General features: G+C 38.1%; 1 protein-coding gene across 3 annotated transcripts in view; it reads left to right on the forward strand.

The window, feature by feature from the left end:
- Positions 1-27735, forward strand: part of RARS2 (arginyl-tRNA synthetase 2, mitochondrial) — an 80162-nt gene that overhangs the window by 38112 nt on the left and 14315 nt on the right. For all 3 annotated transcript variants that reach the window (XM_059942062.1, XM_059942060.1, XM_059942061.1), the window contains 5 exons: positions 4399-4496; positions 12674-12729; positions 15083-15166; positions 17920-17996; positions 26647-26805. In XM_059942062.1, coding sequence (XP_059798045.1) covers positions 4399-4496; positions 12674-12729; positions 15083-15166; positions 17920-17996; positions 26647-26805 — 474 coding nt within the window. The remainder of the gene's footprint in view (positions 1-4398; positions 4497-12673; positions 12730-15082; positions 15167-17919; positions 17997-26646; positions 26806-27735) is intronic.

A 27735-nucleotide genomic window follows, 5' to 3' on the forward strand; every position in this document is an offset into this window, starting at 1 on the left:
CACAGTGGATAATACAATTTTTTATTTCGCATGCACACATTCATTTTTATTTGCCAAATTCAACTGTGCATGCTCTACCAAAACTTAAGGGGAAAAAAAGACAGAAAGAGAGAGACTGATTTAAGTGGCTCTAACTCTGCTCATTATTTCACTAATTGAGTTTATGTCAATAGGCAGTGGATGCATTCAAGTCATGGGTAGTGCCAATTAGCTGAACACATGGAAGGAATGAATGATTAAGCACTTTTCAACTATTGACTAAGGAACTGACCAATCAAGTAGTGGTAGCTTCCTTAGAAGTTCTTTTGAGAGCCGTCAAGAAATGCTGACCAGGGACTTCCCTGGTGGTGCAGTGGTTAAGAATCCGCCTGCCAATGCAGGGGACACGGGTTCGAGCCCTGGTCCCAGAAGATCCCACATGCCGTGGAGCAGCTAAGCCCATGCACCACAACTACTGAGCCTATGCTCTAGAGCCTGTGAGCCACAACTACTGAGCCTGTGTCCTGCAGCTACTGAAGCCCACATGACCTAGAGCCTGTGCTCCGCAACAAGAGAAGCTACTACAATGAGAAGCCCGTGCACCGCAACAAAGAGTAGCCCCCGCTCGCCACAACTAGAGAAAGCCCACGCACAGCAATGAAGACCCAACGCAGCCAAAGATAAATATATAAAATAAATTAAAAATATATATATTGACCAATAAAGAATTAGATAAAATGACAAAATCATCCACAGAAAATATAATGGTGGTGGATAAACAGAAAGCACCTGCCAATTGGAATATTCGTTAATTTGCTAAAGCATTCCAAAAAGTGAAACCTTTGAAAGATTTAATTTCTGGTTATACATTCTTTATGTACCTACATTTACATTACTGAGTACCGCTTACCTTTAAACATACATACTGGTGAATAGATGGGCCTCTAACTTACTCTATTAAAATATCAGAGAACTTTACTAGCTCACTGACATTATTCTTTGTGCCCACTAATTCAATAAACTTCCTTCTTATTATTTGCCAGGGACTGTATTACTGAAATCTAAAGACAAAATGGCATGTATCTTGTCCTCAAGGAGCTTATGATCTAAAAAAGCAAAGCATAAAAAATATCACAGTGTAATGTGTGATGGGTAGACAGTGGGACGGATTATATAATGAGGGCATGTATAAGATGCAATCCTAGTGTAAAGAAAGATATACGTAAATTTTTTTTTCCCCACTCCCTCATAGTAAATCTATCTCAAGGAGACAGGAGGTAACCTTGAATTGGGATGAAGATAAAGAATATACTTGGGAGATACAAGGGCAGACATTCCAGGCAGAGGGGACAGTTTGGGACAGAGTACAGTCAAAAACATGGCATTGTCTGGAAATCAGGAGGTGATTGAGTATGATTTGCACATAGGATGGCATGGGGGAGGATATGAAATTACACAGTATGAAGGTCCTTACATGCTAAGCGTTTCAGCTCTTTCCTCTGTCATTATTTTCCATGGTGTGTTATGTGTACTACAGGTGGCACACATGATTTTTTGGTATTTCTTACACTTATGAAATTTATTTCATTTTAATAGTTATATATCATCAAAAAAAACTAACACTTCTAACTTGTGATTTTTATGGATATTACAAAGTGCCTTTCAACAAATCAATTTCCTCAAAATTAAAAGTAAAAATGATATGCATGTAAAGTAAAAAACCAGAAACTGATAAAATCTCTTAAGTGGTAGGGAATCATTGAAGGCTTTAAACAGAACATAGACCTGATTAAATATGTATATTATATAAGAAGATAGGTGCTATTGTTTTGTTGTAGTTGTTTTCGTAGTGGTGTAGCTGACAGATGGTGATGGTCTAAACCAGGGCAGAGGGGAAAATTATAATATTTAGGAGATAGCATGAGCAGGGCTCGGTGAGTAACAGGTGATTGGTTCTGGAGGTTGAGGGAAAAGGGTAGATCTTAGGAACTCCTCCTAGGTTTCTGACTTGGTTAGCTGGGGGGTTCAGAGTGAAATTCGTGGAAATGAAGAACGTTGAAGGAAGAGGAGTATATTCTGTTTGAAGTGCCTGAGAGAGATGTTCAATCCTGAGTTGACTATATCATTCTAGCACAAGATTCTGGTAGGTAAGTAGTAAAGTCTTAGTACTTTACACCTAGGAGAAGCCTAAAGTAAGGAGCTAGAAGCAAGAAAGGAGCACAGGGTAGGGAGTGGGGGCAGGCAGTGGAAGACGGGTCTGCAAAGGAAATAAAGGAAAGGAAAATTCAGTAGAATGATGTCACTACAACCAAGGAAGCAGGGTAGTTGCAAGGAGAAGGGAGTAGTAATCAGCTAAAATGATGCTTGAAAAGTAGTTACTCCGGGGGAAAGCAGGAAGGGACCAGTATTAGGGAAGATGAACAAAAGGGACTCTAGACTTTAGCCTTATCTTAATTTGTTTAATTTTTTAATTTTATGAAAAGAATGTATTCATAAAAATAATGTATTAAATACAATTTAAGTGTTCAATTGGGTTTGGCATTTAGAATACTGATTTTGAGAGCACTTGCAGTGAAATGGTAGAGAAAAAAGCTAGCTAGTTAGCAGGTAGGTCGAATTGTCAGTGAATGGTTTGGAAGTGGAGCATGTAAGATAGTCTTTTATTAAAGTTGCCTTTTTTTGTTTATGCCAGCGAAATCAATGAACCAAGGGTCATTTGTTAAAGAGAATTCTAACTTACTGCTATTACCTTTTGTGGAGTCTACCATCTGTAACATAAAAAGGGATAGAAAGTCAAAAGGATGGGTAGGCCTTAACCTTTGAATAATCTGAGTATGAATTGCCTCTCACTTACATTTACCTTCCCACTTGCAATCTTCTTGTGACCCATGTTCTTGGAGTAACAAACATTTAATGAGTCCGTCATACAGGACAGGCACTATTGTACTTAATGTCTGTATATTAGTCCTTTCTCTTTATGTCCTAATGCACAGTGTCAGTGAGGAGAATATTATTTTCTCTTTGTCCTTGGGCAAATACACACTTAGTTCTTGCGTCTATTAAATGGGAAGTTTTGCCCATTTTAAGGTTGTGAGGCTTAAAGATAAGAAAGAAGCATCTAGACTTGAGCCTGGCACTCTATAGATGCTTCTTAAAAGTGTTGCTTTGTTGCCTCCTACTACCTTCTCTGCCCTTTTCCATTAAGTGACTGTCTTTTTTTTTTTTAATTATTTATTTATGTATTTGGTTGCGTTGGGTCTTCGTTGCTGTATGCAGGCTTTCTCTAGTTGCGTTGTTGCAGTGCGTGAGCTTCTCATTGTAGCGGCTTCTCTTGTTGCGGAGCACGGGCTCCAGGCGCACGGGCTCAGTAGTTGTGGCGCACGGGCTTAGTTGCTCCGCAGTATGTGGGATCTTCCTGGACCAGGGATCAAACCCATGTCCCCTGAACTGGCAGGTGGATTCTTAACCACTGCGCCACCAGGGAAGTCCCAAAGTGACTGTCTTAACCAGCTCTTATGATAGTAGAATTCTTCATATCATAAACTACATTTTTAGGACTTCAAATACTGTGTGTGAAGCAAAAATCAGTATGAGTAAATAAAAATCTATCAGTAATTTCAAAATCCTACAGTAAAAAGTAAATACATGAATAAATGCATCATCACTGTTAGCAAAAAATAAAGTACGAATTTTGTGAACCATACAGTAATTCTATGTTAATAACTAAAAATTAACCTGGAATATGTTTTGGCAGTTTCTGTGATATCTCCTTGTTTTTTACTTATGTAGCCAAGAGGAACTTAAATTATAATTTTTTATTTATTTTCTACCATTACTGTGATCATTAGTATCACAAAAGTAGCAGCACCATGCAGAGTTAACACATAAGCTGTGGAGTGAGCAAAGTTTTTGCAGTATGACCTTGGGAAAGTTACTTAACCAGTCTGAGCTACTGTTTCCTCGTTTGTAAAAATATACTCATCTCTTAGGGTTGTTGTGAGAATTAATACATATAATACATATAAAATGTTTAGTACAGTGCCTGGCACGTAATATGCATTTGATAAATATTAGATGCTGCTTCTGGTTTTGTTGTTTCTATTTGCTGTGGGACTTTTGGCAATTACCTCTCTAAACTTCAGTTTCTTCATCTGTAAAGTATCTACATCATTGGCTACTATAAGGATGAATAGACATGATGTATAAAAGGGCACAGAGGCCCAGTAGATGTTAACCTGTGTTATGACTGCTCTGACTAGCATTAGCGATAGAAGAAGGTGGTACTGCTAACAATACTATAAAATTCTCAGTTCCATAAATTAGAATGAGCAAATTAGCAATAGTTAGTTCTCAGTAACAAAGTAATTAAGAAAATTGCAAATTTTTTCTTCATTAAATCCCATACCTTTTACTTTTCAGACAGTACTACAAGAAGTGATTGAAGATGGCTCAAAATATGGATTAAAAAGTGAACTGTTTTCTGGCCTTCCCCAGAAGAAGATCGTGGTTGAATTCAGGTGAGTGCCTACCCATCATACGTGTTGGTTAATCAACTGGCTGGGCAGGTGAGTGTTTTACTGTTATCATCTGGTATCTCACAGAATTACACATGGAAAAATCAAAAATCAGTTAGATTATATTATTTCCTTAAAATCACAGTGAGTTGATCATTGAACCATGAATAAAAATTTTGGACTTTAATCAAAGTACCTAGTGATTATTATGTTTTTCTTTTTTAATTATGTATTAACCATTTTGTGGTTTTTTGTTTTTTTTTTTTGGAAGATCTAGTTCTTCCTTTTAGTAGACTCCTAAAGCACAGATAATGGTTACTATCATATTAAGAATTTCAGAGTAATGTGATTATCAGAGAACAAGCTTTGTTGTGTTTGTAATATATGTATATATATTTTTAGCTTTATTGAGGCAGAATTGACAAATAAAATTGTAAGATAAAGTGTACAGCATGATGATTTGATATATGTGTACATTGTGAGAGGATTTCCCCCTTTGAATTAGTAAATATATCTATCACCTCACATATTTTCTTTTTTTGTGTATGTGTGTGAGAACATTTGTTCTACTCGCTTAGCAAATTTCAGTTATACAATACAGTGTTATCAACCATAGTCAACATGTTATACATTAGGTCCTCAGAACTTACTTGTCTTATAGCTGAAAGTTTGTACCCTTTTACCAACCTCTCCCTATTTCCCCCAGCCTCCAGCCCCTGAAAACCACTTCTCCAGTCTCTGTTTCTGGGAGTTTGACTTTTTAGTCTTTAGATCCCACATATAAGTGATACCACGCAGTATTTGTCTTTCTCTGTCTGGCTCATTTTACTTAGCATAATGCCCTACAGTTTCCTCCATGTTGTTGCAAATGACAGAATTTCCTTCATTTTTAAGGCTGAATAATATTCCATTATATATACATACCACGTTTTCTTTATCCATTCATCTACTGATGGACACCTAGGTTGTTTCCATACCTTGGCTATTGTGAATAATGCTGCAGTGAACATGAGAGTACAGATTTCTCTTCAAGATAATTTGTTTCCTTTAGATATATACCCAGAAGTGGGATTGCTGGATCATGGAAAAGATTGTTTTTAAATTACTGGTTTTTATACTCATTATCCCAGATTAGGCTCCTTTATTCTCTTTGCATGTCCCCTTAAGCCTTGCTGTACGTTTCTTTTTGGCATAAGATGTTCCAATCTTACTCAGACCTGGAATTGTCCATTTCCCCCAAGAAGTCCTGGTTCCTTTTTGTGAGGAAGGTATTTAGAAGCCAAGTTCTGGGCTGTAGGAGTGCTTATTACTACTGGAACTCAATTTTTACTGATGTTACCAGTTCAAATCCAACATCACAAGGTCCATTACATGTAATGCGTATTATTTAAAATTACCAGAGAAATAGCCTGACATTTTAATGTGCCTCTAAATAGTCTTCATGATAACTTTCTTATATGCCATCAATAAAACCATCTAATCTATGAATTGTTTTTAGGTAACCAAAATAGAAAAGGGATCACTTTCAGGGTACAGCTGACAGGATGACAGCTCTTGAGCATTATTAGAGATATTGTATTTGCCTTCCTAAAAGCCAAGGAAGAGCTTCAATGAGCTGCTTTCCCACTTAGAAAGATAGAACTTTCTAGAGCCTTTGTCTTAAGTATATGTTTTTGTGGAAGATTTTTAAAAATTGACATGGCAAATATTTCAAGTTTTCTAACTCATTATTATAATTTATGATGATAACTTAGTTAAACTTAGTTATGATTAGTACCTGGAGTAATCAGAGGTGAATGGGTTTCATGGATTCCACATTTGTACTGTCTCTGCCACTCAGTCATGTTCTTAGAAAAAGCAGGCCCTCTAAGACTGGGTAAACTCATCTGTTTATGATAAGGACTGATTGTTGAGTAAGCTAACCTTTTTATAGAGCAGATATATGTTATGAATAAATCTTACGCTACTGCTGTGCTCCAATCAAGATATTTAAAGTTTAGTGTAAACGTTGTTGCATCAAAAGAACAGAGAGGGACTTCTGCAGTCATCCTCACCCCAAAGAGGAACTACACTAAGGCCATCCCCCAAGGAAAGTTGCCATCATTTCAGTCATCTCTTGCATAACAAGCCACTACAAAACTTGATACAGGGATTGGCAAACTTTAGCCCATGGGCAAAATCCAGCCTGCCATGTTTTTGTAAATAAAGTTTTATTGGAATACAGGCTTGCACATTCATTTACATATTGTCACAGTGGCTACTTTCATACTCTAATGGCAGTTGAGTTCAGTAGAGTTGAATAATTGAGATAGAGACCAGATGGCCTAAAATATTTGCTATCTGGCTCTTTAAGAAAAAGTTTGCCACACTCCTGATTAGTGTCTTAAAACAACAACCACTTTAACGTTCATGACTCTGTAGACCAGGAAAACAGGGAGGACATAGCCTAATGATTCTTTTACTTGCCTGTGGTCACTTATGCAACTCTGGTCATCTAGACATTATACTAGGACTAGAAATCCGGGTGGCTCATTTACTTGTCTGGCATCTCCCCTGAGGGCTGGCCAGGCATCTCTCTCTCTGCATTCTCCAGCAGAATAGCCAGACCTCTTTACAAAGGTGCTCAGGGCTCCAAGATAGTAAAATATCTGGTTTTGTAACAGGCACATCATCACTTCTGTCACTGTCAGCTGGTCAAAGCAAGTCACAAGATCATCCCTGATTCAGAGCAGGGGAGTAGATTACACCTCTTAACGGAGAGTGGCAAAGAGTTTGTAGCCACCTTTAATTCTTTTCATTCATGTCTTTACAGTGATGCAGGACACATACCCTTCTCTGGGGAGGTACTTCAGTACTTGTACACTCCTTGCTCTTACCTAACCAACAGCAAAGGAAAATCAGTAGGAAAGAAGAATAATATCTGTTACTACCCATTCACCCTTGAAATAGTGCCATCACAAGTTTCTTGAAACACGAAAACATGAAAAGTTGCCACCAGTGCTCACTTTTAATGCCTTCTTCTCAACGTTCACTTCCCCTTCACCATCCCTTCTCCCCAGCCAAGCTCAAAATACCAAGACCTTAGTCTTTCTTACTCACTGATTCTTTGGCTTTTCTCCAAAGTTTGTGTTTCCCATATAATGCTCTTTTTTGTTTATGCTTATGTCTAAAAATAACATGTTCTATTTGAGTTGTAGTCTATAGGCTTTTTGAATGGCAGTTTATTTGCTTATAGATTTGCATCTCTCAACTTTTTTCTAAAGCAGTTAAGGAAGGCTGGAACTTAAATGAGCATCTGAATGCTGATGAAAACAAAGTCCATTTCCCAGCAGCCATCTTTGCTCTCTGTTATTTTCCATCTGGCATTGCTGTGGGACCATAGCTGCTTTCTCCCTTAGAAGTTTTCCAGTTGCTGTGGCGCTTATCATTGTGGTTTCAAAGTAGAGACAAACAGGTAGAGGAGAGGGTAAAAATTGATAGAAAACATTATTATTGAATTTGTCCTGAAAATGAGAGAGGTGGGAGGAGAGAATTTCTTTAACTACAGAGTTTCTTTAATATACCAGGCAACTTTCCCCTCAAAGCAAGAGATAGAATCACTGTGTTCAAGAAACTTACCCCTTAAATTGAGATGATGATGGTGATGATAGGTCAAGGAACTTGCTCATAGTCACAGAGCTGATTCTGAATCCTGTATCCTTAACCTTTCCTGCCTCCCTGATATATTGATATATGGTTGGTTTCCCTATATTTTGTCTGATCCAGGAGCAGTGTGATGAAGTGCCAGCGTAGATGACTGTCCCCCCTGGGCTTGGGCTCTACCTGGTAGGTAGAGTAAGAATTGAAGCTAACTACTGTTGCCTCTCTCCTCTCTGCAGAGTCAGCCTTTCCTATTTTGTTCCAATCAAATCTGCAGGAGCACAGCCAGCAGTGGTAGCCTTTCCTCTTCTTTCATCAACACAGTCTTCCCCACTCCCTGCTGTTCCCCAGTGTGAAGTGTTCTCACAAAACAACTTGAGGGCCTCTGGTAATATGGAAGTCCAGGAGATCAGGGTACCAGTTTTCACTTAGTAACTGATTCAGTCATCTTAGATGGGACAGTTTATTTCTCTAGTCTCTTTTCTTGTATGGAAAATAAGAGTAATATTATCTCTTTTCTTACAAGATTGAGGAAATTACATGAAAGAATTTTTTTTAAATTTTCAGTAAAGTGTCCAAATTGTATTCATAGTAGTTACTTTCATTGCCAAAGGAATTGAATTTGTATTTTCCATATCATTGTATTCCCTTCTGAGCAGGAATGTGGTGCCAGAGAATGGCAAATTGATGATTTCAAGGGAGGTTTTGTGAAGCCCTAGATAGACTCAGTTCTTCTAATTCTAAAGAAAAAGTACAAAAGCTGTGGCCAACAGGCACATGAAAAGATGCTCAACATGGGGGACTTCCCTGATGGCACAGCAGTTAAGAACTACCTGCCAATTTAGGGGACATGGGTTCGAGCCCTGGTCCTGGAAGATCCCTCATGCCACGGAGCAACTAAGCCCGTGCGCCACAACTACTGAGCCTGCACTCTAGAGCCCGTGAGCCACAGCTACTGAGCCTGAGAGCCACAACTACTGAAGCCCGTGCACCCAGAGCCCATGCTCTGCAACAAGAGAAGCCACCACAATGAGAAGCCCGCACACAGCAATGAAGAGTAGCCCCCACTTGCCGCAACTAGAGAAAGCCCGTGCACAGCAACAAAGACCCAATGCAGCCATAAATAAATAAATAAACTTATTTAAAAAAAAAAAAAAAGATGCTCAACATGGCTAATCATCAGAGAAATGCAAACCAAAACCACAATGAGATATCACCTCACACCTCAGAATGGGTATCATCAAAAAGACCACAAATAACAAATGTTGGCAAAAATGTGAGAAAAGGGAAACCTCGTGCACTGTTGGTGAGAATGTAAATTGATGCAGCCACTGTGGAAAACAGTATGGAGGTTCCTCAAAAAACTAAAAATGGAGCTACCATATGGTCCAGCAATATCACTCCTGGGTATACATCTGAAGAAAATGAAAACACTAATTCAAAAAGATACATGCACCCCAATGTTCATAGCAGTGTTATTTACAGTAGGCAAGATATGGAAGCAGCCTAAGTATTATCAACAGATGACTGGATAAAGAAGACACACATGTGTGTGCAGACACACACACACACACACACACACACACACACACACACACAAAATGGAATAGTACTCAGCCATAAAAAAGAATGAAATTTTGCCATTTACAGCAACATGGATGGACTTGGAGGGCATTGTGCTAAGTGAAATAAGTCAGACAGAAAAAGACAAATACTGTATGTTATTATTTATATGTGGAACCTAAAAAATAGACTAATGAATATAACAAAAAAGTAACAGACTCACAGATATAGAGCACAAACTTGTGGTTACCAGTGGGGAGAGGGAAGTAGGGAGGGGCAAGGTAGAGGGTAGAGGTAGACATACAAACTACTATGTATAAAATAAGCTACAAGGATATATTGTACAGCACAGGGACTATAGCCAACATTTTATAATAACTATAAATGGAGTATAATCTTTAAAAGTTGTGATTCACTGTTGTATGCCTGGAACTTATATAATGTAAATCAACTATACTCACTTTTTTAAAACAATGCAAAAGCTATGTGAAAGCTTTTTTGTTATTAGATAATATAAATACCTAGTTTTTAAAAATTCAAAGATTACAAAAGGGTATTCAGTGAGAAGGATGTGTACTCCCTAACCTAGTTTCCCAGTTCTCTCCATATGGGCATTCACCAATACCAGTTTCTTGGTTACCCACCTAGAGATATTCTGTGCATTTGTAAACAGATCACACACATTATTTGCTGTTCTTCTCCTTGCTGTCAGTACATCCAGGGCTGGCTTATTTTTATTATTTCATATTATTCTGTTGTCTGGAGATTTTTTTTTTTAATCAGCTTTATTGAGGTATAATTACATACAGTACAATACAGTTCACCATATTTCAACATGTAATTTGATGAGTTTTGTCAAAGATGTCCAGGTCTCATCACCACCACTACGATTAGGAGATATAACAGTTTCTCTGTCATTTTTTTTTTTTAACCTTCATCTGTATTACTCTCTTTTATTCTGCTTACTTTGGATTTGGTTTGAGCCTCCCTTTCTAGTTTCTTACAGGAGAGCTTTAGGTCATTGATTTGAAACCTTTCTTCTTTTCTAATATAAACATTTCATGGTATAGATTGTTCTGCTTTAGCTACATCTCACGAATTTGCTAGTAAGGCAGTCCTAAGGGTCACCCTGTTGGCTGACGTTCCTCATAGGGATCACAGTCCTTCACTGTCCTGTTGTTTAGTTTCGTAAAACCAGTGTTGTATGTATCTTTCTTGTTTCCTGGTTGTTTTAACCCTATTGAAGAACATTTGCTTTCTTTCTAAATAATGATTAAATGAGTATCCTCATAGTTTCATGACTTCACAATTGTGCACAGGTATCTGTAGGATCAAGTTTTTAAATTGTAATACCCTTAAAAGGGTAAATATTGATAACAATGCTTTGGAGACAGACCAAAATTAAGCTCTGTTTTTACCACTTTTTTTTTTTAATATAAATTTATTTATTTATTTTCTTTCTGGTGCATTGGGTCTTCTTCGCTGCACACAGGCTTTCTCTAGTTGCGGCCAGTGGGAGCTACTCTTCGTTGCAGTGCGCAGGCTTCTCATTGCGGTGGCTTCTCTTGTTGCGGAGCACGGGCTGTAGGCGCCTCGGCTTCAGTAGTTGTGGCGCGCGGCCTCTAGAGCTCAGGCTCAGTAGTTGCGGCGCACGGGCTTAGTTGCTCCGCGGCGTGTGGGGTCTTCCTGGACCAGGGCTCAAACCCGTGTCCCCTGAATTGGCAGGCAGTTTCTTAACCACTGTGGGAAATCCCTTCACCAATTTTAACCAGCTGTGTTCTAGTTAATATATCTTTTTTTAATATTGAAAAACTTATGAAATTTTCAAACATACACAAAATAGAGGAAAGGTATGTTAAGTCCCATAGGCTCATCACCCAGGTTCAAGAGTCCTCAAGATATTGCCAAATTTGCTTCATTATCTTTTTTCCTTTTTGTATCTCAAGTCCCTCATCACAAATAAAAGATGAGAGTACCTTACATCACAGCTCTTCTGAGCATTAAGTGAATTAATGCATATAAAGTGTGTCACACTGTGCCTGTCAGATAGTGAGTGTGCTCTAGAAGCATTTGCTGTTGTTAAATTATTGATTACAACATCTCAACCACCAAGAGTAATAAATGTGTTGCTTGAGAATTTGGAGTGGTAAATCCTATTTCTGGTTATCCTGGGAAGCTTTATATATAAATATTTCTATATTTTTGTTTTAATTTCTGATACAATAAATATTGATAGATATTACTCATATAAGCAAAATTTCTTTGGGGTCCCCAATAATTTTTAAGAAGTTAAAGAATTGAGAAGTAGTGCACTAAACTTAATTTCTAATAATGTACATTGTTTGTATCAAAACATATGTCTGAATTTCCTCATCTTTTTATCAGTCCTCAAATGTATCTGCTTCCTAAGTGTGCCACTTCTGTGTATGTTATGTGACTACCTCAGGAGTCACAGGATCGGGCTTCCCTGGTGGTGCAGTGGTTGAGAATCCGCCTGCCAATGCAGGGGACACGGGTTCGAGCCCTGGTCTGGGAAGATCCCACATGCCGCATAGCAGCTGGGCCCGTGAGCCACAACTGCTGAGCCTGCGTGTCTGGAGCCTGTGCTCCGCAACAAGAGAGGCCGCGATAGTGAGAGGCCCGTGCACCGCGATGAAGGGTGGCCCCCGCTTGCCGCAACTAGAGAAAGCCCTCGCACAGAAACGAAGACCCAACACAGCCAAAAATAAATAAATTTAAAAAAGAAAAGATGACTACTATCTTTAAAAAAAAGAGTCACAGGATCAATTTCACTAAGGATGGTTCTTTCTGAGATCTAATTTATCTTTGCTCTAAATGTCTAATCTTTAACTATCTTTGCCCTAAATTACCAAAGGCTGTAGTCCACAATTGTATTAAACTATGGAGCTATAACCTAGTTCATTTTAGAACTCTTGTTCTTAGAACAGAAAAAATAAACTTTTGCAATTATCTTGCAGTTCACCTAATGTTGCCAAAAAATTTCATGTTGGACATTTGCGTTCTACCATCATAGGTAAGTGTCATTAGTTTCACAGAAAATACTGAGCATGCCTTTCGGGGCTGTATTTGGTAATACAGTCTAATGGTTTAAGGCTTAAGTAACAAAAGGACAAAAAACAAAGAAGTTGAAATTTATATGAGCTTAATGCTAATTAAATATGACCAAAAAAATGGAAAAAATTGGTTTAGAAATGGCAAAAAGAATTTGTTTCAAAACCAAAAGATTAACTCAGAAACCAGGTTTAACTGGTATGTATGTTTTGATTTTAACTTGTTAAAAATACGTATGCATATAAAGAAGGACTGAAAGATGCCAAAATGAAAATAGTTATATGGGATTGATAGTCATCCTCCCAATTTTTTTGTTCATATTTGTTTTATAAAAGAAACTCAGTCTCAGTCATGTGAGTACTAACTGGAGTTTTCAAGACTGAAAATTGAAACAAGACTATCCTAATAAAGGGAGATTACTATAGTGTTGTACTTCATGGCTGTAATGCTTCAGTGTATAATAGGCTTATGGTTTCCATTTACTTAAAGCATGACATCGTGTAGCAGCCCAATCTTAAAACTGCAGTTAGAATTGTATAATATTAGAAATGGAAGGGATTTTGGAGTTTATCTCATGTAATCTGTCTTCCAGTATAGAAATCTGTCTTTTGCATGCTTACAAGAAAGTCATTTATTCCGTACTGGAATACTTTAAAGACTTGGAGAAATCAGTATTTGTGGCATAGATTGTTACCGCACTAGTCAGCTCTCATTGTTACAAAGTTCTCAAGCAGCGTTTTAAGAGAGGAAATGACAGGACTTGATGAAAAAGAATATAAGAAATACAATGTATAAGAAAAGCTGTTGTCTTACATGAGTAAGTCAAAAGCACAGGGTTGAACATGATAGTTGTTTGACAGTTGTTAAGGGAAATATTTGAACCAGGAAGAGATAATTATTGAAACTTACCATGTTAAGTGTTTTCATGAGTTATCTCAACTAGTTTCACAATAGCCCTGTTTCTTAAGTACTGCGATTATAGATGAGGAAACTCAGATACCAAAAGTAACTTTCCCGAAGTCACACAGCTAGTAAGTATTGCAGCCAGGATTTGAAATTAGGCAGTCTAATTCCAAAAGCCTAGGTTCAGACATTTAGTTGGACTTATAAGATACTAAGGTGCTAAGAAAAAATAGGAATATAGTCTGAGTACCAGCTGCAAAAGGTGAGTCCTGTTGCTGAGACCATATACCTTGGGAAAGTCTAGAAGTAGGGAAACTGGAGAAGTAGCTGCAGTACTTTGTCAGCTATGCATATTGGCGAGGGGTTATTTGCAGAAAACTAGATCCACTCTAGTAAAAGCAGGAAGGAATTTACTATGGGATATTGAATAGTTTGCAAAGTTGTTGGGAGTGCTGAAGAAGCTTTGGATTAAGCTGACATAGACGACTCACAAAAGTATAGCACAGAGCTTGGTCATCAAGGGAGCTTCTGCCTTTTCTGCGATCACTGCCACTGCCACAGTCAGGAAACTGCCACTACTCCTGCCATGCCTTCTAGAATTCAGACTAGCAAAAGAGGCCACCTATACCCTATCTTTCACTTCCCTTGGAGGTCAGATGACAGGACACCAGGACCTCTAGTAGTGATGCCACTAAAAAACAAAGCCTCCACTACTGTGCTTGTCAGAAAAAATAAAGGTAGCTCCCTTTCCACCTCATTTCTACCTTCTAGATCACGTACAAAGTGTATCAAATTGCCCAAACCTAAATGGCTTCTGGAACCCTAACTGCCAGAGATTCTGAGGAGTGTTATTTTTAGCTTTCCAGCCTCTGCAGTATGTGAGGGCACACTAGAAGGAGAGTGGAATAGAGGTCAAATGTCAAACCAGCATCAGCAGTACAGGAAGGTGGAGGCCTTGGACTGCTATGTGCTGTTAGTTAGGGAGCAGCATGAGAGGATGGACTTCATGATTGAAAGAAGGTGGAATGGGCTACCTAGAAAAAGAAAAATCAGTCTGGCTAGGTTCTTTAGGACATAGCCAAATTACATATTTCTTGTTAACTACTGAGATTCTGTTATTTTCTGTCCTTGGAATTGACTTGGAATCGCAATTACTTGAACATGTGTTCCTAACCCCCATTAATGTTGTTGAAAATTGTGAGATTCTTTAGAATAACTACCTCCTCCAAAATAATTCCTTACTCCCTTTCCATAAAGTAGATGAAAACACAATAATGAATGTTTTAGTAAAAAGAAATTGTTAGTAAATTTTGCCAAAAGAATTTTCAGTGTTATGCTTTGATATTAGAGAAGCACATGGTTCTTATACCAAAATGGATAATGAGAAACTGTGTATTTTATTGATTTACTAGGAAACTTTATAGCAAATCTCAAAGAAGCTTTAGGACATCAAGTAACAAGAATAAATTATCTTGGAGATTGGGGCATGCAATTTGGTAAGTAAATCTGAGGTTTTATTTTTCATATCATTAAGTTTAATTTCTTTTAATATCTCATTACTTAATCACCTGGACAGAATACGGGCAGAATTCCATTGGATGAAGTAGTGCCTCCTACCTGTTTTTTTCCCCTAATGGCTCTTTTGCATAAATCTTGTATATTACTTATTAGAGTAATTCTCACCATACAAGTAAGTTTTCGGGGAGGAAGCTTCATACAATCAGAACGAGACCTGATAAATACAGACTTATTTGGTTTTATTAAAGAAAAGTAGCTTACATTCGTTAGTTAAATGTAGAAGTAAGTATTAGGGAAAAAGTAAGCCTAGGTATACACCCTTCTCAACCACAGCCCTGCCATTTTTAAAACTAGTGAAGTCCAGCATCCCTGGTCCATCCTACATGAAATGTCGTACCCTGGGCCAGTGGCATAAAGGAAGAACAAACTGGGATACTTTGGCTTCCCCTTAAATTGTACAAGTGGCGGAGGGGGGCGGTGAGGGTGAGGGTCAAAAAGAAAAGAGAGAAAGAGAAGAGTGAGACCCAAACAGTTCAGTGCCACAGATTATCTCTAATGTCATGAGTTTACTCAGAACCATTCCTAGCTCATATACTGCAGTAATCAAGGTGTGGAAGGACAAGATAAATGAAGTTGCTATGGTAGTGAAGGACTGGTAGCATGTGAAATGCGAACTTTTTATTAAAATCTCTGGCAACTACCAGGTGCATTTTAAGATTCAGCCCTAGTGTCACCTCTGAAAAGTGTTCTCTGACAGCCAGACACCCCCTTGCCCACTTTCTCACATCACCAAGTTCCTAGTACCCAGCTCTACTCAAATAGGCTTCTCTCTTACTGTATTCTTTTGTGTGCTTCTCTCCTCTGCTAGGGGAAATGTTCCATGAAAGCATGGGCTGTGTCTTACTTATTTTTGTATCCATAGTGCTTGGCACTTAAGAGGCACTCAGAATGATGAATGAATCTGTCTTGGGAAGTATTTCACAATACTACTCCAAAAGAAAGGCTGTGTAACATTTTAAAGCTTCTGTAAAGTGCCAGTTCTGAAGTTCTCTGATACTGTTATGTTCCATATCTAGTGAAATGAAATCAGTTTCCGAAAGACAGATTTATCATGACCTTCTCTTATGAATATTATCCTTTCAGTTAATCAGAATCCTTTTTAGACCCTGAAAAGGGTACAACTTGAACCTAACAGTGCCCTTACTATTCACTGTGGAGGAACAGAAAACATGCCCTGCATTTTATAAACCCACCTGCAGTTCACAGTGGGTACTGAGAGGTTTGGACTCTAGGCTGAACAGTCAGATTTAATAGATGGCATCCACTTTATATCAGTTTGGCCGATTCAGGCATTTCACAGCCATTAGCAAATATGTGATTATGATATTCATTACATTTTAGCTTCAGGATTTTATTGTAGTTTTTTTCTAAAGGACTACTATGGTTAATGATCTGTCGACATTTCCATCATAACCATCATTGTTGAAGAGTTTTAATTTTGGCTGTTCACCTATCCCCTATTAAAAGTTGGCAGACAGTTCCTAAGTACAGAATTAGTTTTTGAAAATGTATTAGGTTGAATATTAAATGGAATTGGCCTTTACTTGTCCTATTTCTGTTTTTTAGAACACTCTTTCCACACCCTACTCCCAAGACCCTGAATCATAATCCCATTTGCTTTTGCTTGAAAGTGAATAGTGCTGATATATGTTTTAGTCATCCTTCTAGTTCCTGTCTAAGCCCCAAAGATTGTCTACTCCGTGTTTAGTAACATCCCACTTTCTGCTGAGCCTACATAGAAGAATGTACATCAGCAAGGCCCAGTGGCAATTGCTCCTTTAGATCTGAAGCTAGGTAACTGATATAGTTGTAGAAACAGATTAGCTTTTAAAGTAATTGCACTACCTGTAATTACTCTTGGCCCAGGCTGCATCTATCCTTTCGATCCAAAATTGTGGTCATCTTTTAGCAAAATATCTTAAGAGTATAAATATTCACAGTCCATACTAAGGATTTTCATTGTAGTTTACAAACCTCAATTATTTTTTAAAAAAAGGTTGAAATTAATACCTTCCCTGAACTTATCATCAAAGACTAAAAGAAAAAAAAAATTGGCAAATAAAAGACAAATCAAAGCAGATCAGCCAGATCAAAGCATTATGTCACTTGGTCACCTTGAATGGGAGAAGTAATCAGGGCTGTTTCAAGTTTTATCTTCAGTTATTTAAGAACTAATATTGTAACACTAAGCTAATCCTACCTTGTTTTATTTTCACACCTACAAGTTTAAAAAGTTAGTTTTGAAAACACTTTCCATCAGTTTCTTTTCACAAATTTTGAGTGTCTAGTGCCTGGCATCACGATGTCCTTCCACAGAGTAGCTGCTCAATAAATGCTTGTTTTATTAACGTCTTGTAGGGAGGTTTTGGGCACCGTTAGCATAAAGATAAATTAGTCCCAGGCTCTGCCTTGGATGAGCTCATAGTCTTTTGGTTTCTGTGGAATTAATTTCAGTGAGCTCTTCAATATATTGAATTTATGATTCAATATATTGAATTTGACTTGTGTCAGTTTATGGGGTAGCAGAACGTGATAGTGTGTGTTTTGCAATATTTTCAGGGTGCATAATTATGAGAGGTTAATCTTTTTATAGAACTATACCTGTTCCCTGCCATGACTGTTCTCTACTGTTCGATTGTATAATTTTTTCGTTTATGGATTACTATGCTAGGTCTTTTGGGAACTGGCTTCCAGCTGTTTGGCTATGAAGAAAAACTCCAGTCCAATCCTTTACAGCATCTCTTTGAAGTAAGTTGGCAAGAAACAATGTTCGAAAATGCTTCAGCTTTTTTTTTCAGAGTACAGTGCAGCTTCGTAACATATTTTTAATCCCAGAGGTTTTAAAAAAACAAAACAAAACAAAACTGTTCCTTAAAACAAGGACCCAAAACAATTGAAAATGTTGCTTATACTTTACTAGGGAGTTCCTTTCATTTTCGAATCCAGGTGTTTCTTTTACTAGTATTTTAGTTGATTTGGGACAGTATTTCTCCAGGTATAGAAACTTCTTAGCATAGACACACAGAATAACATATTCAGCATAGAACTCTTTCAGTCTTTATTAGTTACGTACTGCAGTTTTCTTCATGTTAATAAGTATAATTCATTTAGCCTTGAGAAAACATGAGTGTATACTTTTTTGCTCTTGTTCTGATGTGGGGGAAAGCACATGTGTTTCTCTGAATTTGTGTGCACTTTTTTCATTTTTCTTTAAGCTCCTTTTCCTGCCTTTTGCCCAATGTGAACTTCTTTCTGTTCTACCTCATTTAGTCCGTTGGATACTCTGCTTTTCTGTCCTCAGTCCTTCCTGGAGTTCATTAATAAAGCCCTTCCTGTCCAATTAATCTCAAGGGATGTGTTTCCTTTTCATTGTCCCAGTTGTTATCTCTGCTGTTTCTGGGCCTGACAAGAAGGAACACAGATACTATGTCAGCCACGCTGGTGACATACCAGGGATCAGACTAAGGATGTGTATGAGGAAGAGCACTTGCCAATCAATGTTTTACTTCTCTAGCCAGAGCCACAGAGAGCACTTCATCATTTTCCTTTTTGTTGAATTATTTTTCTCCTGCAGCTGGCTTTGTATCAATAGCTAAATTAACAAAACACGTTCTGATTCTTAAAGACCTTTAAAGGTTTGTGATTTCCTCCTAAGTCTTTGCCTTCACTCTCACGGTAAATGCCTACATTTTGATTTATACTATTAACCAAAAGATTTTTTTATCTCTCTTTCCCATTAAGAGTTTTATTGATAGTCAAGAGTTTAAAAATTAATAATTCTTTATGGTTGTCTATAAAGCCTGCCACCTTAGTGCCTGGAATTTTTACTGTATTATTTTTTAAAACTTTGAATAATCGTGAGTATTTTTTACCACGAGGTTAGTGAACCTTTCGTCAGATCCAGGCCCCAGAGACAACCCACGGTGCAGGAAATACAAATACCCACTTGGAGACCTTCTGCCGTTGAGAGAACATTTTTAAGAATTTAGAGTACAGTTTGACATATGAGAGTTACCACTCTCATCTTTCACCCACCCAACCTCAGAAGTTTTTAATTTAATCCTGTAAATTGTAAATCTTTCTTGCCCATAATGTTTTAAATATTTTAGTAAAATTTGTTCTTAAACTCCATAGAAACCTAAACATATGTTTCTTTCTATGCAGTTTAATACAGTGTCCTGCCTCTTGAGACTCATAAGAAGTGGGAGATCAGACATCTCTGTTAGAGGTTGTTAATTGATGGACACACAAAAGGAAGGAACAAGGGCAGGGGGTACTTTTATGAATAACTGAAAACTCAAGGCACAGTGTTGTTGCTTTCATTCAGTGTTCTTTTGCCTAGTAGCTTCATAGGGGAGCAGTATTTATAGACAAAAGAGAGCAAGTCAGATACACCCACCTTGCTGTTTGTAATAGAAGATAGAAATCCATTTAGAGTACTTATCTGCTCTCTTCCTCCTTCCTTTGCAGGATGGAGAAAATGCAGAGCCTAAAGTGGCAGCCTCTAGGTTATTTTATCTTTGTGCTAATTTTTGGAGACCCAGGTGCATTTTAAAATTACAGCTGTCACTGTAGATTACTTTCAACAACAACGTTTAGTATAAATGAGGAATTTTTCCCTTTTTTTATTTTTGGAACGTTAAGCAAATATTAATAAATGATTTTACCCTGTTCCTAAACAGAAAACCTGAACCTTGGTCGAACCCATTCTTTTCCTTCTCGAGTTATACTTGGAGCTCTTTGAGAGGAAGGACCTGTCTTCCTGATCTTGTATCTGCAGCCTCACACACTGTGCCTTGCAGTAAATGCTTGAAGGAATTTGCCTCTTCCATTTAAGTTGTGGCATAAAGAAACCTATTGTATAGCTCCAAGGAAGGGCTAACTATCGTAGGACACCCTATTTATCATTGGTCAAAAATCTAACTTATTTTATTATGCAGTTTACTGATGAAGAACCCAAGGGCCAGACCCAAGGTTCCAACACAGGCAGTTTGGCTCCGGAGTGTTCTGTGCACTGCACTGCACCGCCCCCCGCTGGCATTATGGAATGCCTTTCTGAGCCATTCATTTCCACTGCTTGTAATTACTTACAAAGCATTTTCCTTTCTTTCGTCCTTGAGTTGCTGTACCAAGGGCACAATTAGTAGTTTAGTTTTGGCAGTTTCAACCTTCTGGCGTATTTGTTTTGAATTTGGCTTCGGCCATCCAAGAGCAGATTTTGTGGCCTACATCCCTCTAAATTGCACCATGATCAGTATCCCCCCAGTTCTGGTTTCTTGGCCAGATTAGAAATGATATTATATGATAGTTTTAACATTTCTTTTCTGTGATGAAAATATTTACAACTACAGTCGTTTCTCTACTGCATTTCCACGTTTGTGCTTTGCTTTATTACTGGTGTTTCTCTGTACCTGTAGTCATTCTTTTCCCAGGACATCTGGCCATGCTGTGCATAGACCTAGGACTTTTGTTAGCCAACATTTGAAACCTTTCCTTTAGTTGTTCTAATTTGTTGTCACAAAACGGGAAGTGGTTTTTAATAGTTCCTCCCCCCTGAATCGGCCGATGAGTTAAATAATATATTTGCTGTTAAAATTCACACTGTTGATTCAAAGAAAACATTTGTAGTAAGTTTTGGAATACTTATCAAAAAGACTTTCCATTTGTATCTAAAAGTAATTTCTTATGATAAGTTAGTGTTAAATCTAAATCATGGGCATATGGGAGTCATCATTTACTCATATCTGTTTTAATAATTTTTAAAAGTAATTTCTCAGGGTTCCTCCTAGATTTAAACTACTTGAATGGACCTTGATAACACTGTGCCTTTAAGAACGTATAACCCAGCTGCTTTTTCTGCTTTTGGTTTTTTGTTTTGGGGTTTTTTGCCCTAGAAGGTTTTAGAACTTGACTTATTGGTGTTGCGTATTAATTTGGATTTTGTGAACTATAGAATTCCTCTGAAATATGAGCAGCCTGCCATAAGAGGTAAATATCATGCCAATAAAATATGCATTAGTCCTGTACCGTAGCACTGGCATTTTTAAAGTTTCAAAATGACGCCTATAGTATTTCATTATTTTTACCCTGCCCCTTTCTGAAAGGATTTGAGGTAATCACAGTGATGGGCGTTTAATAAAAAAGACATAGAAAGTCAGAGATGATGTATTACTAGGTAATATTAGATAACAGACTTCACCGTGAGTTTCCCTATATCAGTAGCAAAAAAAAAAAAAAAGAAGTAATAAAAAGAAAATAGGACAGGACCAAAGCACCAACCTGATGAGTGATAATGTTTACTTGCTCCCGTTTTTTAAAATGTGGAGGAAGTGTTCATTCGTCAAGAGACCGTGTGTTTTCTGGCTTTCGAATCTCAAAACAACTTCTCAAACTTAAAGTAATTCAAGACTAAATTGATTCTAGACATATATAGGATTATTTATGCAGTTAAAAATTCTTATTTTTTAAAGAATTGAATTCAAAAGTTATTTGTTGGTTTAGGTCACTTTACTTTTTTCAGGAAAAATGACTGTTATGGTTGGTGTGGATTTTACTCATTATAACACTTACCTACAAGAAATAGCTTTTAAATTCTAAACCTAGATTGGAACACAGCCATCCCTTTTGAGAGCGGTGGGACTCAGCTTAAGTCAATGTTAGGGATTTCCCACCTCCCAGGTCACACAGAGGCTCTTATGTGCATCCCAGGGTGGCCATGGAGGCCTTTTCTTGGCTTCAGTCCACATTGGTCTTGACTCACAGGCCAGTACCCAAGCCTACATGATGCCATAGAGGCACACAGCTCTGCTTATTTGACAGACTTCACCTGGAGGTCTTGCTGTGGCCCAGTTCCACAGGCCCAGAGACCAGCCTCCCTGTGTAGGGACACTGTGAACCGTTGCCCTCTGAGGGCCTGCTGCCACCTGAGGGGCTGCTCAGCTTCTTCTGCTCCCGGGAGTGTTTCCCTCAGCTCCTCCTCAGTCTAGGCAGCTCTCCTTTCCTCTCTGCCTGCAGCTTCTCCGCTTCACCATTGCTCTTGGCCATCTTCCGCAAAGCCACGTGCCTTTCTGCCTCACCCCTACTACCCTGGGACAGCACTACAGTGTCCCATTGCCCTCTGAGCGTTCTTAGAGCAAGGATGGAAATACCGAGCAAGGCCAGAATACATGTTAAGAGCTCAGTCATTATCTCACCCTATTGAAATGTATGAAAAACACTTCTTTCAGCATGAGGAAAGTATTTATTAGGCACGGGTGCATGGTGATCTACAAGTTAGTAATTATCACCCTTGGATAAAGGTGTAAGATATCATGGATGTTATTGTGTATGTACAGAGGATAAAAATAGGAGATTCCAAACATTAAAAGAAGATGAAGGGATGGTAAAATGCTGTTTATATGCTGATAATGATGTACTAATGAGAAATTTGGTAATTAATAATTACTTCAAATGAGTTATTTTTTTACCTAGGAAGTTTTGACTTTATTAGCTGTTTGATGTATTGATGTATTAAATTATAATTACATTAATTTGAATTTCTTTAATATTTCATGTAACATCAGGAATCAGTCTCAACCAGAGAAATTTCTGATCAATACATGAAACATGAAACTAAAAATGAGCTTGTTTGAATTATAATCATGAATTTGATATATGTTATTTTCTTAAAAATGAGATCAAAATTAAATGCATTCTAAGATAGAGGGCAAATAAATATTCAGATAAAAGGGTCTTTAGTGTCCAAGTTACGCTAACCATCCTTAGCAGTTACTCTCAGTTTTAAAGACAGAAATAACCAGGGATGGGGTTAGAGCCCTGCACCAAGGAATTCAGCTGTGCCTATGTGGCTAATGGTATTCTAGAATCAAATTTAATAAGAATAAGAGGGAGTGAGAGCATTTTCTACTACTTTAATTTTTCACACTTATTTCTTTACATTTGGGCAGATCATCCCGAGAGCTGATTATAATTAATCAATTAAATTAGAAATAAAATGTCATATGTTTTTTGGCAATCCCAACATCTAGAAATAGTGAAAAGGAAGGATTAATATTCATTTCAGTTAAGTCTCAGACATTTAGCTTACTCTCTAACAGAAATACAGCTGGCTTTTGCATTCTAGTAACTAAAAAGAAAAATTGTGTTTCCATCCTCAAAAACACTTTTCTTCAGCCACACTCTCTTATTTATCATATCCAAATTTAAAATTTCCTTTTTATTCCCTTTGAGTCTGGATCTAACCCCAAAAGGGAGCTGTCTTCAGAATGCATACTTTCTAAGGGTAGAGTGTTCATGGTAACTGTAGATTAAAAACTGTCTATAGTGTCAGAAATGCAGAGTATAAAATTTACTTTGTGAAGGAAAACGCATTTCTTTTCTAAAACGTTGATGAATGTTAACAATTAGTTTTATATAGTGCATTTACAAGCAGATTCTTAAGTGCTAATTAAGGCTCTTCTATTGTTTGATAGTATCAGTTGATTTTCAGTAATGTTTGGTTTATCACTACAAATTGCTGAAATGCCAGGGTTCTTCAAGAATTAGGAAGGGCTTTTTGTTATGTTTTAATTATTTCTATTTTAAATTTTAAGAAAGGGAAAAGATTCTGGTGATTTTTTTTTTCTAAAAATATTCTTATCAATATTTTGAATGCTTATTAGATTTCTGAATGTTTGGCTATTTGAGTTTAGGGTCCTAAATTTTTTTAAAAAACTAATACCTTTCCTCTTCTGAAAATAAGGATATTTTTTGTATATTTGCTTAGAAATCGAATACACACATGTACACACACATGTGTATGTGAGAGAGAGAGAGATGGAGAGAGACGGGAAGAGAGAGATGGGGGAAGGGGGGAGAGATTAACTTTGAATCACAAGCCATTTATAGACACATATATATCTTTACTCCTGTAGGCTGGACTGTTACACAGTTGTCAATGGATAGGTCATTCAAAGGTCAGGAAGTCTGCCGATTATTATCTTACAGTGACTCTGTTTTCCTATGCCTTACCAAAAATCTTCTTTCTCTGTTTTCTAACTGACTTATTCATAGGACCATGTAGAAATTAATTTTTTATGATATGTGTGTCAGGTCTCCCAAGATCACCCCCAGGTTAGGGATTCACTAGGACTCACAGGACTCAACATACAGTTGTACTCACAGCTATGATTTATTACAGCAAAAGGATGCAAAACAAAACCAGCAAAGGGAAAAGGCACATGGGGGGAAGTCCAGAGGAAACCAGGCCCAAGCTTCCAAGAGTCCTTTCCTAGTGGAGTCACCCAGGATGCATTTAATTCCTCATACAACAAATTGTGACAGCGTGTGTGAAATGTTGTCTGCCAGGGAAGCTGACTGGTAGGTTCGATTGGAGGTTGATATGTAAGCACCCCCTGTGTAGCATGTAGTAAAATTCCAAACTCCCAGAAGGAAAGCAGGTGTTTGGCATAAACCATATTGTTTGCATAAACAGTTTAGGCACCGTGAGCCACTCTTATCAGTTAGGTTGGTGGGAACATTCTCAAAATTCAAGTTCCCAGAGGCCAGCCAAGGGCTAACCTTGCAAACAACACATTTTAAGGATAACAGTTTCCAGGCCTGCTACATTAACTCTTTTCTGCACAATATGCTTTAAAGAGGGGGAAAAAAAAGATGAGGTAGTTTTAACCTTTATTTAGGAGTACTGATTTATTTACTTCTGCCATTCCAATAATTAACATGAGCCATCTATGAAAGGTGAGACATTTTTAGCTTGAGATAGTTGTTTAATGCCCTGTCCCTTTTGTTGGTAGTATCTAGTGGGTATAAGCCACATTATGGTTGTCCTAAAGTATTCTCCAGCAATAAAATCACTTTTTCTACCCAAATGCTGCTGCCATGATATTTTGATATTACTGTAAGAGTTTAGAGGCCTCATATTTTTTGGTAGTTTATTTGCCAATTTTTATTACTTTCATGCTACTTTAATAGCTTTCTGGAAAAAAATATGAGGATAGTAAATTTATTGTTCGTGCTTCACCCTGGAAGTGAGTTACAACTTGTAAGTAAAATCTTTATAGTCCGTAATGCATAACTTCAGTATTACTTGAGGTGTAGTGTTGATATTTTTATGTCATTTATTAACCTTGCATTTTAGAGACTGGAAAATGATTCTGTGAACACAGAATCCTAGAAGTGGAAGAGCCCTTAACAAGCCATCCAACTGCACTCCTCTCATTGGGTTGGGGCAGGACTCAGCCAGACAGGACGGATGGTGCAAAAGCACTCCAGGAGTGCATGCTCCACACGGTTCTCAGGAGCCCAAGTCGGAGTATAACTAAGCTCACTATCCCAAAGGTCTTCCTAAATCGCCTGTTTTTTTCTGGTCTTTGCAGATTTAGAGAACAGTTTAAAATTTTTTTCATTAAAACAACGGCTGAATCACCCTGTGGCCTTTTCTTTTCCAGATTGAACCATTCTGCTAGCTTCAATCTTTTCTCAGAGAAGTTGCAGCAATAATTTCACTTTTTTTTTTTTTTTTTAGAAGTAATGCTAGCTTAGTCTAAACCAGGCATTCTTTTTTTTGGCTGCGGTGTGCGGCATGTCGGATCTTAGTTCCCAGACCAGGGATCGAACCTGCACTCCCTACCGTGGAAGTGCAGAGTCTTAACCACTGGACCACCAGGGAAGTCCCTATTTTTTTTGAATTTATTTATTTACTTATTTTTGGCTGTGTTGGGTCGTCGTTGCTGTGCACAGGCTTTCTCTAGTTGCAGCGAGTGGGGGCTATTCTTCGTTGGGTGCACAGACTTATCATCACGGTGGCTTCTCTTGCTGCGGAGCACGGGCTCTAGGCACGCAGGCTCAGTAGTTGTGGCTTGTGGGCTCTAGAGGACAGGCTTAGTAGTTGTGGCGCACGGGCTTAGTTGCTCCATGGCATATGGGGTCTTCCCAGACCAGGGCTCGAACCCGTGTCCCCTGCATTGGCAGGCGGATTCTTAACCACTGCGGCACCAGGGAAGTCCCTAACCAGGCATTCTTAACCCAAGGGTCTGTGAACTTGGATGAGAAGAAAAAATTACATATTTTCAGTAACCTCAGTCAGAAATTTAGCACTTCCTCTGTTACTATATCACGAGTATTTTTTAAAATTTGAATAATTGTATTTCAATGTAATTATTTCCTTTATAATCCTATGTATTTTACTTTATGCATTTTGAGAAGGGGTTATTAGGGCTCACTAAGGTAAGGGTCCATGGCAAAAAAAAAAAGAAAAGAAAAAAAGGTTACACTCTGTGACGAGTGCACTTGTATAACCTTTAAATGAGAATTCTCCAGATTGTTTTGTTTTCTTCTTTTCCTTTTTGGAGATAACAGTGACTAGTAATGTACTTCATTTAACGTACTGTTGTGCCTTTAGGTTTATGTACAAGTTAATAAAGAAGCAGCAGACGATAAAAATGTAGCAAAATCAGCACATGAGTTCTTCCAGCGATTGGAACTGGGCGACACGCAAGCACTTGCACTCTGGCAGAAATTTCGGGACTTGAGCATAGAAGAGTACATTCGGATTTACAAGGTGCCCGCCCACTCTCCAGCTCTCCTGTCATGTGGTGCAGCTCTTGACGGGTACTCCTGGGTAGGAAGGTTGCTTCTGAAGCTTATATTTTAAGAACAGATTTGTCATTTGTCACTGAGTTGATAATTGGGACTCAGATATTGTTCTTTGGGCTGAAAGTTAGAGCTACAAAAGAAAGCCTGTGAACTTCACAGGCTGAATGTGAAGTGACATCCTGATACTTCATTTCAGTTTGGCTTTTCTCTTCTCTCTTCTATCATTCCTTCACTTTTTCTTAATCATTTTTTCTTCTTTTGCTTCCTTAGGCATAATATGTGACGGCTATAAATTTGTTTGTCTAAAAACATGTTGGGGGTGGGAGAAATACAACAGTGAATAAAAGAGATATAAGTTCTTTTCTCATGGACTTTACACTCCAGCATGGACACAGCAGATTAAACAAATTCAAGGCAGTGCAAATTCAACAACATATACAGTCTGTTAGGTGGTGATGATGTATGGAGAAAAGTGAAGCAGGGGAGGGGGTGGGATCAGGTGTGCTGTCTGAAGAGAGTTTCAGCAAAGATCCCACATGGCTGGAGTAAGGAAGCAAGATGAAGAAATGTAAGAGAGGAGGTTGAAGAGGTTGTAGAGTGGGGCGGGATGTAGGACATTTTCCAGGGCTGTCCAGTGTAGCTTCCTGCTGCAGTGGAAACGTTCTGGATCTCTGCTGTCCAATATGGTAGCCTCTAGCCACATGTGGCCATTGAGCACTTGAAGTGTGAGTAGCGTAACAGAGAAAGTAAATCTTCAATTTTCCTTAATTTGAATTTGAATAGCCATTTGTGTCTGGCAACTCCCATGTTGGACAGCACAGTACCACTGTGAGGGCTTGACCGTGCGGGGGAGCTGTTAGGAAGGTTTGAGTCACGGAGTGACTTGATTTCATTC

This window comes from Balaenoptera ricei, chromosome 12 (genome assembly GCF_028023285.1).
Source record: "Balaenoptera ricei isolate mBalRic1 chromosome 12, mBalRic1.hap2, whole genome shotgun sequence".
In the NCBI taxonomy this organism is placed as follows: Eukaryota; Metazoa; Chordata; class Mammalia; order Artiodactyla; family Balaenopteridae; genus Balaenoptera; species Balaenoptera ricei.